At 40.7% G+C, this 15,467-nt stretch overlaps 1 protein-coding gene across 1 annotated transcript in view; it reads left to right on the forward strand.

The window, feature by feature from the left end:
- Positions 1-6,758, forward strand: part of OCLN (occludin) — a 38,896-nt gene extending 32,138 nt beyond the window's left edge. The window contains exons 7-9 of the mRNA XM_060761699.2: positions 447-618; positions 3,104-3,145; positions 5,301-6,758. Coding sequence (XP_060617682.2) covers positions 447-618; positions 3,104-3,145; positions 5,301-5,402 — 316 coding nt within the window. The 3' untranslated portion in view covers positions 5,403-6,758. The remainder of the gene's footprint in view (positions 1-446; positions 619-3,103; positions 3,146-5,300) is intronic.
- Positions 6,759-15,467: the final 8,709 nt, after the last annotated feature.

Genomic DNA, 15,467 nt, shown 5'->3' on the forward strand with positions numbered 1-15,467 from the left:
ATGGTCCGCAGGAACAAAAATATGGTCCATGGCCTCACCATTGCTACACCGTTTCAATGAAAGCGACTGGTCTCATGAAACCCTTTAATAGTGCCGAGGCTTAGTAAATATGGTTTTCTCTGGGTGAGCAGATGGCAACTACTAGATGGCATATGTTGTGTATATGTTGAAACTAGAGCTGATGTGGTCTATCCAATGCAATTTTCTGAATCAGCACCCCCAAATAACCAAACCAAATCTAAAGTTGACCAAAAACTGATTCGTAACCCTTTTGGTACTAATGTTGGAGAGTGATCCTTGGTCAAGTGGTCCCTGGTTTAAAAAAAAAAGGTTGGGAACCACTGCTATAAACAAAGCTAGATGTGTTTTTAAAGAATAGTCTCCCTGAAATTGAGTAAGCCACTCCCTTTATACAGAAATGGCATTTTAAATCACTCTTTCCCCAGAGAATATCCACCTGTATCATCAGACCAACAAAGGCAAACGTATAAGCGAGACTTCGATGCAGGACTACAAGAATACAAGCGTTTGCAAGCAGAGCTGGATGAGATCAGCAAAGAACTCTCTCGTCTTGATAAAGAACTAGATGAATATGTTGAGGACAGTGAGGAATACAAGGTAATGATATTGCTTTCAATTTCCACTTTAATACACACAAGGAAATGAACCACTTAGTGTAACCAGTAAACACTGTAACCAGTAAATCAACTACCAGTCAATCAGTTATCTGTGTAGCTGATTTGAATTTTTAAAACAGCATAGAAACACAATTTCTTTTAGAGATGGAAAATATGTCTCCCTTACAGTGATGAAGAGTCATGGCTCAATTAAGAATAGTGAATAACATCAAAATAGGTAACTTAAGATATCAGTGGAAAGCTCATGTTTCATGGAATCAAAGGGCTGGAGTTTTAATATTATTTATGGAATGTGCTTATGTTGATTTTCTTCTCAGTAGTGTTAATGAGTAAAGAGGTTCTTGAGGGAAAAGTTCTTTGTCTGGAAATAATTACTTCCAAAGACCAGACCAATGGAGTTTTGTTTCTGTATTTTCTTCAGCTTGCTCAGTGATACATAGAATCATAAAGTTGGAAGAGATCTCATGGGCTATACAGTCCAACCCCATTCTGCCAAGAAGCAGGAAAATTGCATTCAAAACACCCTGATAGATGGCCATCCAGCCTCTGTTTAAAAGCCCCCAAAGAAGGAGCCTACACAACACTCTGGGGCAGAGAGTTCCACTGCTTAACAGCTCTCACAGTCAGGAAGTTCTTCCTCATGTTCAGATGGAATCTACTTTCCACCTTTTCAAGTATTTGCCCCACCTTTCTAAGAAGTTTTGGTTTCCTAGTTAACTCCTTTTTTCCAAACTGCTTTCAAATTTGACCCTCAGAAACAAAATATACAATGGACCCTTGCTGTCTGTGGCTCTGGATCTGCAGATTCAACTAGCAATGGATTCAAAAATACACTACACAATAAAAGTAGAATGGTATGCATTGTGTTTGCAAGGTTGAAGAGAAAGAGAGATCTATACTGTGGATCTGTGAAATGATGGGAATCCAAGTGGAGTGCTTTACACACATTCATGCCTCCCACCATTTTACAGGGAGCCCTTGGTGATGCAATGGGTTAAATCCTTGTGCCGGCAGGTCAGCTGTTCGAATCTGAGGAGAGCAGGTTGAGCTCCCTCTGTTAGCTCCAGCTCCCCATGCAGGGACATGAGAGAAGCCTCCCACAAGGATGGTCAAGCATTAAAACATCTGGGTGTCTCCTGGGCAACATCCCTGTAGACAGCCAATTCTCTCACACTAGAAGCGACTAGCAGTTTCTCAAGTTGCTCCTGATACAAAAAAATTACATTTCACAGGTCCTTGTGTCTTTCTTCAGCCTCATAAATACAGTGCATACCATGTCATTTTATCTAATGGGACTTGATCATCTGTGAATAGTGGTATCATGGAACCAATCCCATATGGTTATGGAGGGTCCACTCTATTATGGTTGGTGTAGTGGTGCTTTCAAATTTTAAAGATAAGACTATTGAGAAGGAAAAGAAGGTTTGTAAAACAGGTTCAGTATTCCTTATCAGTAATAGTAATATTCCAAAACTGTACACATGGGTGACTGAAACAGTGACACCTTTGCTTTTTATGGTTCAATGTACACAAACTGTTTCATGCACAACATTATTTAAAATATTGTGTATACAAAAATTTACCTTCAGACTGACTATAAGAAACACAAATAAATGTCATGTCTAGTCTTAGATCGAATCTCCAAGGCGCCATCTACACTGCCATGTAATGGACACTGCACTATATGACAGTGCAGATGGGGCCTAAGATATCTCATTGTGGATGTCTATGGCAACATAGGTACTCCGAAATCCAAAACACTTCTGTCCCCAAGGGTTATGTAATCTGTACTTTGTTTATTGCTGTTATAAGCAAGCAACTAGGGAAAACTTCCTTGCAGATTATAATCTGGGTGATTTTGTTTCCTAAAAAGCTCTGTCATCTTTGTTTTCCTTTAGGCTGCTTAGCTTCAGGTTGTTGAAGGGGATAGTATGTTGCACACTGTGGTTGAAAGACATAGCTTAATCTGATGTTTAGTGAGAAATCCTTCATAGTGTCTAGGGCCTCTTCCTCACAGCTGAATGAAAGCCCACATTTTCTGCTTGGAACTGGAATATATGGCAGTGCGGACTCAGATAACCCAGTTCAAAGTGGATATTGTGGGATTTTCTTCTTTGATATTCTGGGTTATATAGCTGTGTAAAAGGGCCCTAGGAGTCAAAACCTAGAGCAGGAATGAGAAAGGAGTGAACCTCCAGATCCAAATTGTATGATCTTGGCCCTTTAATCATACCACATAAGGCCAATGATATATTTTTGGCCATTTCGATGGGAGACCCTTAGCATGAATATGGGTGGATACAGTCCATGGACCATTGCTTTCTCCATTCTTACTTTAGAGAAAAAATGTTCTTGCTCATTAAACTATTACACAGTTGTAAACCCCCCCCCCCCCCTCCCACCTTTATTCTGTTTTCCCTCTGGGGTAATATCTGTTGCCTAATATGAGCCATTCTTTCTTCTAGGCTGCTGCTGAGGAATACAACAGGTTGAAGGAAATAAAAGGAGTAAGTAGGTTTTATTTCAGAAAATGAAACATAAGAAACATATTGCTTGTTCTTCAGTAGAGTGAGTGCAACAATACAGCTTGGTTCTTCTGTGTCTCTGATGTCTTTCTCCTTCCTTTCCTTTTGCACCATTAATGACAGTTATCATTCTATAACATGCATGTAATTCAGTAATGCCACAGCGCTGAGAAAGAAGGGACAAATATTTCCTTCCCTGTCAATGTCCTTTTAGCCATTACCTTCTACACAGCCTAAAAAATAAGACTATTCCTGATAACAACACTCCCCCCCCCCCCCCCAAAAAAAATTGTTAGTAGAAAGGCTACTTGCAGTGGCTTGCATGTGTTCTCACGCATGCTTTCAGCTAAATAGAGTTCATCTCTCCATAGACCTCTGTCTGCTCTTTAGGTACATTTCACTGTTAAAACATTTAGGAATTTGAACTTCTGAATAAGTTGTCCAAGTTCAGGACTATTTTTCTTAATGACGTGGATGCGTTTATGAACAGAAAATCTGGTGCCAGAAGCAGAAATAATAGGGAAATGTTAGTACACACCCCAAAATAGTAGCAGTTCAACATGTTTCAGCAAACTTTTTAAATCCAGAACTAATATGTGAGCGTGAAATGAAACAACCAGGTCAGGGAAGCCTTGTACAAGTAAACAAAAACATTTCAAATCTTCTAGAGACTTCAGTGCTTCTACCAAAATGCCTCCTTCACCAACTTCTACATCCACAACTCTGTGAGAGAAATAAGGTTGAACACTGTGAAAGCCATCCACTGCATGGCTATCAACCTCCTCCCAGTAGACTCAAATCAAGGAAAAGCTTCATGAGAACTACTACTCCTCTTAATATTCCCCCAACAACAGTAAGGGTATCCCTCTGGGCAGCTAAACCAGGAAACCCCAATTTGATGGTCTCCCATGTGGGCCTTCCAAGGGCAAAGCAAGAATGGGCAACTTGGAACTCCCTGAACAGACTCAGAAGTGGAGTGGGCAGATCAAGACAACCTGGCAAAATGGTACTGCCTAGAAGAATCCTTCACCTTGTGTGACTGTGGAGCAGACCAAGCATCTGTATGCTTTCCCAAAATGCCCTGCCTTATGCACAGAGGTAGAATTGTTTAAAACTACAGATAGTCAGGTTACTGTTGCCCATTTTTGGTCTAAAATTATTTAGCCGCTTGTGCACCCTCTATTTTATCAGTTTTATGCTTATTTATGCAATGCTTTTGACACTAAACCAATAAACCAACCTCTTTTTCCCTTATTTACATTTTTGTAAATGGATCTGTTTTTTTGTTGAAGTGCTGAGGGTGGCTGCTGTAGTAGGCTTATCTGTTATCCCCCTTTCCATCTCATTTGCTAAACGTGAATCCTTAGTAAAGGGTTGTGGAGTCACCTGCTGTTTATCTTGCCTATTGCTAATAAGTACACACAACTACGTAGGATGAGCTAGAGCACAATCCCATTCTTTTCCAGCTCAAGCTTTATTGAATTGCTTACTACTGAAGTGCTGCTGCCTTCCTTTGACAACCTCTCAGTACTGATGCTGTTTTTATTTTTTTTAAATCCAAAGTGAGATCTATGTAGACATAAACGTATATGAATGAGTTTTTAAATCAGAGACTTTGTAAACTGAGGAATGCCTGTATAGCTTCATTTATTTTTCTCGACATGCATCATGTAGGCTAAGTAATATATTATCTAATGTTTTTGATGAGAGTCAGTGTGGTAGAGTTTTGAATATTGGACTGAGATTCTAGAGCAGTGGTTCTCAACTTATGGGTTCCCAGATGTTTTGGCCTTCAACTCTCAGAAATCCCAACAGCTGGTAAACTAGCTGGGATTTCTGGAAGTTGTAGGCCGAAACACCTGGGGACCCACAGGTTGAGAACTGCTACTCTAGAGAACAGGGTTCAAATCTCCACTCAGCTATGGAAACCTACTGGGAGACCTTGGGCAAGTCATTCTCTCTCAGCCTCGAAAGCCTCCTCTGGATAAGTCTTACCAAGAAAACCCCACAATAGGTATGCTCCATGGTTACCATAAATAGGAAATGACTTGAAGGCACACAAGATTAACAATGTCCTTAACTCTGAAGATTATTTCTTCCCCTTCCATATTAATCATATCTTGCATTTTGTATTTAGTCAGCAGATTATAAGAACCGGAAAGCATACTGCAAGAAGCTGAAGAGTAGGCTGTCACACATCAAAAGGATGGTTGCTGATTATGACAGACAGAAGTCCTAACCAGAAGGAAGAAAATGGTCTACATGGCCAAATATGTTAATATTCATTAAGCTGGGATATGATTGTGTTGGACTGCAGGCAATGAGAGACCTTGGTGGTTTCTACTTCACAATTATGTCACTTGTGCCATGTTTACTCTGAAGTATGGACTCTGGCACTCAATATATGGGGCTTCTAGTAGTTTCACTGAGTCAAGGAATTTCACTATTCTTTACATCAGGTTTGTCTGTTTTTCATCCCATGTAGTGGACATTTTCTCTATTTGCCCTTCATGTTCTCCATGCTCCATTTTCCTTGCGGGTTTAGACCCAAATCGATCCAGTCTCTTTTTGAAGAGTCTTGTCGCATTATCTCTTTCCAAATGCCATTTGCAGGGTAGGCTGAGTGCTTTCTCCTTGTATTAAAATGCAGGAAATCATTTTCCCTATGTAGACCACATGTTAAGCTAATGGGAATTATATTTTGAATTGCACGGAGTATCAAAATGGAGCCAATGTTCATAATCTAGTATGTGATATCACCAAGGACAATGTGAAACTGAATGTGAATATATCTATTATTTTAAAAAAAATATCAATGTGTATTTTAGATGGTTTTATGATATATATATAGAATTGAGGAACAAAATGTTTTGACTTGAATATAGTAACATTCATTACCTATGTCTCTTTGATTTGCAATCCTATACGCAGTCACCTGGGAATGTAGTAGAAGTTACTTCAAAGACATCACATGCAAGATTCTGCTGGAAATGACCAGCCAAAGTCGTTATGCCAAAAGTTTTGACCACTCTGTAGTGTAACCGATTTATTATGGCCAAAGAAAATGGAAACCAAAATGTTCCTTTTAAATGTTATGATTTACAAAAGCTATTAAGAAAGAAAGGAAATGGTAAAATCTAACTGCTATTTGTATATACAGATATCCTGTTTTTTGTTAGGTCAAGTACTATCCTTAACATAAACACAATAGCCTTTGATTCTGGAACAAATGAGGGCAAAGTAGACACTGTTCTGCTCACAGGTTATTGGGTGCAACACAATGAATTTGACCAAATCCTGTTTAAGGCAGGCTAACTGAAATCAGTGAGGCTTAAATTACCCATGATTAATAATCCAATGATTTCAGTGAATCCACTCTAAATCGGACCAAGTCTAGATCGAGTCCAGTGTATCTAAGTGCCTCCTCAATGAAAATATCAGAAATAAGTTAACCTTTTAAAGAGAGAATAATTTTTTTTAAAACTGCTTTCATAACATGTTTTAATTGGAATACAGTCACTGTGTACATAAGTCTATTTTTAGATGTTTTTATGATATGTCAATAAAATTATTTCAACTTTTGGATATACTAAAACATGAATCATTTGTATTGGATTTATTACATTTACAGCATGGTCCATTGTTTTAAGGCCTTGGCGAGGTACAGTACTATTCATTTAAACTTTCAAAGTCAGTAGAGTCTCGCTTATTCAACATAAACGGGCCGGCAGAACATCGGATAAACGAAAATGTCAGATAATAAGGAGTCTCCTACTGTTACTCCTCCAACACGGTGCTAAATGGCTAGAATACTAACAACAGGGACTAAAAGGGTTAAGGCAAGGCACTTTTGGTCCTGCCTCTTTTCCCCCTTTCCTCCCTCCTCCTCCTTATCTTTCCTTTTTCACTTAATGAAAATTGAGAGAGAATTGGGGAGCACTCATTTAATAGAAGGGGAAAAGCGGTGTGTCGGATAATAGCATAGGATAAGACGGAAAGTCAGATAAGCAAAGGTTGGATAAGTGAGATTCTACTGTAGCCCTTTTTGGTCTGTCTGCAAAAAAAGATCAGAAAGACGGAGTTATTTAATGTGTTGTTAAAGCTTTCATGGCTGGAATCACTGGGTGGCTGTGAGTTTTCCGGGCTGTATGGCCATATTCCAGAAGCATTTTCTCCTGATGTTTCGCCCACATCTATGGCAGGCATCCTCAGAGGTTCTGAGATATTAAAATTGCCAGAGGTTACTTAAAATTGCCATCAATTGCTGAGGAGACTCTAAGGGTTAACTGGACCCTCTCCCCAGGCATATAGCCGGGGGGGGGGGGGCGCTCGGGGGGGCTTCAGCCCCCCCCCCAAATTCTCATGGTGGTTCGCGAAAAGGCCTTACTGGTGCATTATTTAAACTGTTATGTTTATTCATATCATGATCTGATCACCATACTCAATATATCCCATATGCATGGGGGTATTGGGGTAATGATACAAAAGATTTGCTAGGCTAGACCCTCTTTCACTCAGACTCAGCCCCCCCGAAACTCAGCCCCCCCGAAACCCCCCCTGAAAAAAATTCACACACACACACACACCCGAAACGCAATCCTGGCTACGGGCCTGCCTCTCCCATTAAACTTTCAGAGGGAACGTTGTGCTAATGTTTTGCAATAAACAACAAAGAGCCTTGTGACAACTGAAGGGCCAACAGGTTTATTCCAACATAAGCATGCATAGACCAGTGTCCACTGAAGCATTTATTACTTTAATAATCAGTGATGAGCAGGACTCAACATCTCTATGTCTTCAAGATTGATCAGGCTGTAAGACATCCTTTGTGTCTTTTGGGAGAGGCTGGAAGTCAGTTGCTTTCAAAATACAGTGAGCTATAATCTTAGCGAGTTCTCTGGAATGTAATAGCCTTAAGAATAACTAACCAAAGCAATTTAAAGGTATGCAAAATGACATGGGATTTCACAACATTGCTTAATATTTACTCTTAACTTGCTACGTAGCCAGAAAATCTCATATTTTCTTATGTGAACTCTCAGGGAACAAATTCAGGTGACAGTTTAATACTATTTTAATCATAACCTGATGTATGTTTTTACAACCTGTGTATTTATTTGTAATTTCCTTTTGTTTCGTAAGCTGCCTTGATCCCCAGCTTTGGGGAAAGTTTGTATGGAAACACAAACTGTTAGTAACCTGCTCATACAAAATTCCTGAATATTCCAGCAGGTTTCAGCATAACATAAGCCTGAAGTGTCACTTTTAGATATGTAGTAATACCATGTTTTACTGCCTATAGGAGCCTGTATGTCTAGTCATGTTTATTGCACAGAAGAATTTCCAGAGAGTACTGGGGATGGATCAGGAAATAGTTAGGTGTAAAATAAGTATTCTTTAAATCTTGCTGCCTTATGAAACTAGGAAAGTAGAGGCTCAAAAGAGGATATTTCCAGGGGTAAAACCCTGCATGTGCTGTGCCTTTTCAAGTAACGCCCATGTGATGTAAATTCAGATTCATGATTTTCAGCAGCAGGTAAAGACCTTTCTATTTGCCTCGTTCTCTGAGCATGTTAGCTGGTTTCATGTTTACTCTTCTCGTCTAGTTTTTATTATACTTTTACCGCTCTGCTTTGTTTACATTGGGTGACTTTTACACCCTTTATTTTTTTATGATCATGAGAGCTTGTTAGCAAAAGTACTCCGCTTTTTCTTAAACAGAAATAAAAGCAAATATTTTACAGATGAAGGGAAATTAACCTGTAAAGAAGTATAACTGTGTATTCTTTGTAAGCCTTATGCTAATCCAGGTGTCAACATGGGTGTGCGTATCAAAACTTAATAACCATTTCCAGAATGCCAAAAGAGACCCTTTGGGATCGCTTAACTCAGTGTTTCTCATCCTGGGGTTGGGACCCGGGGGGGGGGGGGGGGGCGCGAGGAGGGTTTGAGGGGAGGCACCAAAGACCATCAGAAAACAAATATCTCTTCGCCTGTCCTTCTCTTCCTTTTTGGAAACAGACGGCGAATCCTACGAAAAGCCCTCCACCTGCTCTCTAGATGTAGATGAACTAACACTCCAAAACTCAATGCCCACCAAACCCTTCCAGTATTTTCTGTTCGTCATGGGAGTTCTGTGTGCCAAGTTTGGTTCAATTCCATCACTGGTGGAGTCCAGAATGCTCTTTGATTGTTGGTGAACTATACATCCCAGCAACTGCAACTCTCAAATGTCCAGGTCTGTTTTCCCCCAAACTCCACCAGTGTTCATATTTGGGCATATTGAGTATTTGTACCAAGTTTGGTCCAGAGCCATCACAGAGCCATCACTGTTTGAGTCCACAGTGGTCTCTGTAGGTGAACTACAACTCCAAAACTCAAGGTCAATGCCCACCAAACCCTTCCAGTATTTTCTGTTAATCAATGGAGTTCTGGGTGCCAAGTTTGGTTTAATTTAATCGTTGGTAGCGTTCAGAATGATCTTTGATTTATAGGTGAACTATAAATCTCAGCAACTACAACTCCCAAATGACAAAATCAATCCCCCCCCCCCACCAGTTTTCAAATTTGAGCATATCGGGTATTTGTGCCAAATTTGGTCTAGTGAATAAGAACACATCCTGCACATCAGATATTTAGATTACAATTCATAATAGTTGCAAAATTACTGTTATGAAGTAGTAATGAAAATAATTTTCTAGTTGGGGGTCTCTACAACATGAGGAACTGTATTAAGGGGTTGTGGCATTAGGAAGGTTGAGAACCACTGGCTTAACTCTTAAATGAATGCAAGCATTAAAAAGGAGCTTAAAACGATTCACGGATTGGCAAATCTATGAAAAGTAGCTAACCATAAGGCTTGATAGACCTCCATCTTCAAAGAGGATGGATATCTGCCAATTGCTTGGGCGTAAACAATGGAAGGAAGCTTGCAAGCTTTTTCTGGCCCTGTTGAATATAGGATGCTGGATCAGACTGGTTTCATCCAGCAGGAAAGGTTCTTACGTAAGTAGTTTTGAGTCTTAAGAGAGTGGCTTGCCAACAGTCTAGAAAACAAAGAATAGGTAAGTCCCTCCCTTGGAGTCTGTGAACAGACACTTCCATAAAAAAGATGAAAAGAACTTGCATCATTGGAAGAGAATGGCTTTAGGTGCGACGTTGTTTTAAATCAACCATTGTTGTTGTTGTTCATACGTTCAGTCGTCTCCGACTCTTCGTGACCTCATGGACCAGCCCACGCCAGAGCTCCCTGTCGGCCGTTACCACCCCCAGCTCCCTCAAGGTCAGTCCAGTCACTTCAAGGATGCCATCCATCCATCTTGCCCTTGGTCGGCCCCTCTTCCTTTTGCCTTCCACTTTCCCAAGCATAATTGTCTTCTCTAGGCTCTCCTGTCTCCTCATGATGTGGCCAAAGTACTTCAACTTTGTCTCTAGTATCCTTCCCTCCAGTGAACAGTCGGGCTTTATTTCCTGGAGGATGGACTGGTTGGATCTTCTCGCAGTCCAAGGCACTCTCAGAACTTTCCTCCAACACCACAGCTCAAAAGCATCGATCTTCCTTCGCTCAGCCTTCCCTAAGGTCCAGCTCTCACATCCGTAGGTGACTACAGGGAATACCATGGCTTTGACTAGGCGGATCTTTGTTGCCAGTCTGATGTCTCTACTCTTCACTATTTTATCGAGACTGGACATTGCTCTCCTCCCAAGAAGTAAGCGTCTTCTGATTTCCTGGCTACAGTCTGCATCTGCAGTAATCTTTGCACCTAGAAATACAAAGTCTGTCACAGCCTCCACGGTTTCTCCCTCTATTTTCCAGTTGTCAATCATTCTTGTTGCCATAATCTTGGTTTTTTTGACGTTTAGCTGCAACCCGGTTTTTGCGCTTTCTTCTTTCACCTTGATTAGAAGGCTCCTCAGCTCCTCCTCGCTTTCGGCCATCAGAGTGGTGTCATCTGCATATCTGAGGTTGTTAATGTTTCTTCCAGCAATTTTCACCCCAGCTTTGCATTCATCCAGCCCCGCACATCGCATGATGTGTTCTGCATACAAGTTAAAAAGGTTGGGTGAGAGGATGCAGCCTTGCCGTACGCCTTTCCCAATCTTGAACCAGTCTGTTGTTCCGTTGTCAGTTCTTACTGTTGCTACTTGGTCCTTGTACAGATTCCTCAGGAGAGAGACAAGGTGGCTTGGGATGCCCATCCCACTAAGAACTTGCCACAATTTATTATGATCCACACAGTCAAAGGCTTTAGAATAGTCAATGAAGCAGAAGTAGATGTTTTTCTGAAACTCCCTGCCTTTCTCCATTATCCAGCGGATATTGGCAATCTGGTCTCTCGTTCCTCTGCCTTTTCTAAACCCAGCTTGAACATCTGGCAACTCTCGCTCCATGTATTGCTGGAGTCTTCCTTGCAGGATCTTGAGCATTACCTTACTGGCATGAGAAATAAGGGCCACTGTACGGAAGTTTGAGCAGTCTTTCGCATTTCCCTTTTTTGGTATGGGGATATAAGTTGATTTTTTCCAGTCTGATGGCCATTCTTGTGTTTTCCATATTTGCTGGCAAATGGCATGCATCACCTTGACAGCATCATCTTTTAAGATTTTAAACAGTTCAGAAACGGAGTAGCCTTCATAATTAATAAGAAATTCGCTAAAGCGGTGCTTGGATACAACCCAAAAAATGACAGAATGATCTCAATTCGAGTGCAAGGAAAGCCTTTCAACATTACAGTGATCCAAATATACGCCCCAACCACAGCTGCTGAAGAAGCAGAAGTAGATCAGTTCTATGAGGATCTGCAGGACCTACTGGATAATACACCAAAAAGAGACATTATTTTCATTACAGGAGACTGGAATGCCAAGGTGGGAAGTCAAATGACAACTGGGATCACAGGCAAGCATGGTCTGGGAGAACAAAATGAAGCGGGACGCAGGCTGATAGAATTTTGCCAGGAAAACTCGCTGTGTATAACGAATACTCTCTTCCAACAACCTAAAAGACGGCTTTATACATGGACCTCACCAGATGGTCAACACCGAAATCAGATTGACTACATCCTTTGCAGCCAAAGGTGGCGGACATCCATCCAGTCGGTGAAAACAAGACCTGGGGCTGACTGTAGCTCAGATCACGAACTTCTTATTGCCCAATTTAGAATAAAACTAAAGAGATCAGGGAAAATACACAGACCAGTTAGATATGATCTCACTAACATTCCTAGCGAATATACAGTGGAAGTGAAGAACAGATTTGAAGAACTAGATTTAGTAAACAGAGTCCCAGAAGAACTATGGACAGAAGTCCGCGACATTGTTCAGGAGACGGCAACAAAGTACGTTCCAAAGAAAAAGAAAACCAAGAAGGCAAAATGGTTGTCTGCTGAGACACTGGAAGTAGCCCAAGAAAGGAGGAAAGCAAAAGGAAACAGGGATAAGGGGAGATATGCCCAGTTAAATGCGCAATTCCAGAGGTTAGCCAGAAGAGATAAGGAACTATTTTTAAATAAGCAATGCATGGAAGTGGAAGAAGACAACAGAATAGGAAGGACAAGAGACCTCTTCCAGAAAATTAGAAACATTGGAGGTAAATTTCAGGCAAAAATTGGTATGATAAGAAACAAAGATGGCAGGGACCTAACAGAAGCTGAAGAGATCAAGAGAAGGTGGCGAGACTATACAGAAGATCTGTATAGGAAGGATAATAATATTGAGGATAGTTATGACGGTGTGGTGAATGAATTAGAACCAGACATCCTGAGGAGTGAGGTTGAATGGGCCTTAAGAAGCATTGCTAACAACAAGGCAGCAGGAGACGACGGGATCCCAGCTGAACTGTTTAAAATCAACCATTACATGATACAAAGACTTGCTGAACACAAATGTGTTCTTCAGATACTTCTCTTCAGTATTCCTATGAAGATAAAGATAACAAACCCATGGTTTTAATAATGTCCACTAGTCAAATATGAAAATATAGCACCCAAAGGCTATATATCAAAAATGGTGAGTGAAAAGAAAAGTTGGGAGGGTAGAGTTGTGAAAGTGTATGGAATAAAGGGGCAGACTAGGACTTTGGAAACCAAGGTATTGAATCCTTACTCAGAAGCCTGAAAAGTGCAATGGGGCTCTCCACAGGTCAGCAGGAGCAAAGTGGAGGGTTTTTTGTAAGCAATCTTTGGCTGGAAATCTAAGTGAACTACTCTCAACCATACCATATTTTTGAACTTGTTGACCAAAAGATCGGCAGTTTGAATCTGGGGAATGGGGTGAGCTCCCACTGTTAGGCCCAGCTTCTGCCAACCTGGCAGTTTGAAAACATGCAAACGTAAGTAGATCAATAGGCATCGCTTCTGTGAGAAGGTAATGGCACCCCATGCAGTCATGCCAGCCACATGACCTTGGAGGCATCTATGGACAACACTGGCTCTTCAGCTTAGAAATAGAAATGAGCACCACTTCCCAGAGTCGGACACGACTAGACTAACTATCAGGGGAAACCTTTACCTTTACCTATTCAGAAGGATCAGAAAGTGGATATGGTTTAATAGCTCAGGGCAGTGATTTAGCATTTACCTCTAGAGAATAGGGTCTAAATCTCAGTTCAGCTATAGAAACCCACTCCGTGACCTTGAACAAGTCACACTGTCTCAACCTCAGAGGCAGACCCACGACAGATCTTAGGTTGCCACAAGTTGGAAACAGCGAAAAGGTTCAAAACAAAAGGTAAATCAAGTGCATCTTTCATATCCACACCTAATTATATAACATAAAATCTTAAAGTTGGAAGAGACAGCAGGCCATCTAGTCCAACCCCTGCCCTGCTTGAACATACAGCTAAAATACTCCTGAAAAATGCCCATGACTGAAAACACACTGGATATATTTTATATGCACACACATTATTTTAATTCAACTAAGTTTCAGCATTGAAGATTTTGCACATTATTGCTGAACCTCATTTGTTTTCACTACACATTTCCATATAATTCAGATGTTAGTGTCAGGACAAAATGGTTCTTACCCTGATACAGACAAAGAAATGAATGGAGATTTGCTGATCACTTACGGTGCAGAATTGGGATATACATATATCAGTTGAGGGGGACCCGGTGGCTCAGTGGGTTAAACCCCTGTGCTGGCAGGACTAAAGACCGACAGGTCGCAGGTTCCAATCCGGGGAGAGGCGGATGAGCTCCCTCTGTCAGCTCCAGCTCCTCATGCAGGGACATGAGAGAAGCCTCCCACAAGGATGATAAAAACATCAAAATCATCCGGGCGTCCCCTGGGCAACGTCCTTGCAGACGGCCAATTCTCTCACACCAGAAGCGACTTGCAGTTTCTCAGGTCGCTCCTGACATGACAAAAAAAAAAAAAGGTTGGGGCATCTGGGTATGGCTTGCGTGTTTCCTGAACAAGTTAAAATAGAATTTACTATCAAGCACCTTTTGATACTGCATTTCTTAATGAAGAATATGTAAACAATCATTCTGTCCTTAAGAAAAATGTTTCAGTAACACAAAAGAACTAATACAAACAAATCTCACACGGTTCAGACTCAGCCAGAAAAAGATGATGTAGGAAGGGACTTTGAACTTGAACTCAAACATTTCCTAACTTTAAAATTAATAGCAAAGTGCTGTTGGCTTGCAACAAATGAATGTTGCAGATATAGTTCTTTTCATAGCTGGGAGGGAGCCCCCGGTGGCGCAATGGGTTAAACCCCTGTGCCAGCAGGACTGAAGACCGACAGGTCGCAGGTTCGAATTCGGGGAGAGGCGGATGAGCTCCCTCTATCAGCTCCAGCTTCTCATGCGGGGACATGAGAGAAGCCTCCCACAAGGATGATAAAAACATCAAATCATCCGGGCATCCCTTGGGCAACGTCCTTACAGACAGCCAATTATCTCACACCAGAAGCGACTTGCAGTTTCTCAAGTTGCTTCTGACACGACAAAAAAAAATGGTATCTCTGGAAGCTGAAGGAATACTCACATTGAAAACTTGTTAAAATGGAGTCAAAATGCATTAATTGTGCAGTCTGGATGCACAACTACATTATAATGTAGAATACTCGTATTGTGCTTTGCTAATAATATAAATATTGTACATAAATATAATATTGATAATAATGTTATAATGTTATACAATATAATAATAATGTAATATAATAATATATAATAATAAAATTGTAATATAGTAATGCTACGATATTAAATATAATTATGACTGATAATATATAATAATAAATAATAATATACTATTTTATTATTGTATTATTTATTTATTTATTTATCTACCA

The sequence above is a fragment of the Anolis sagrei genome, chromosome 2, assembly GCF_037176765.1.
Source record: "Anolis sagrei isolate rAnoSag1 chromosome 2, rAnoSag1.mat, whole genome shotgun sequence".
Lineage (NCBI taxonomy): Eukaryota > Metazoa > Chordata > Lepidosauria > Squamata > Dactyloidae > Anolis > Anolis sagrei.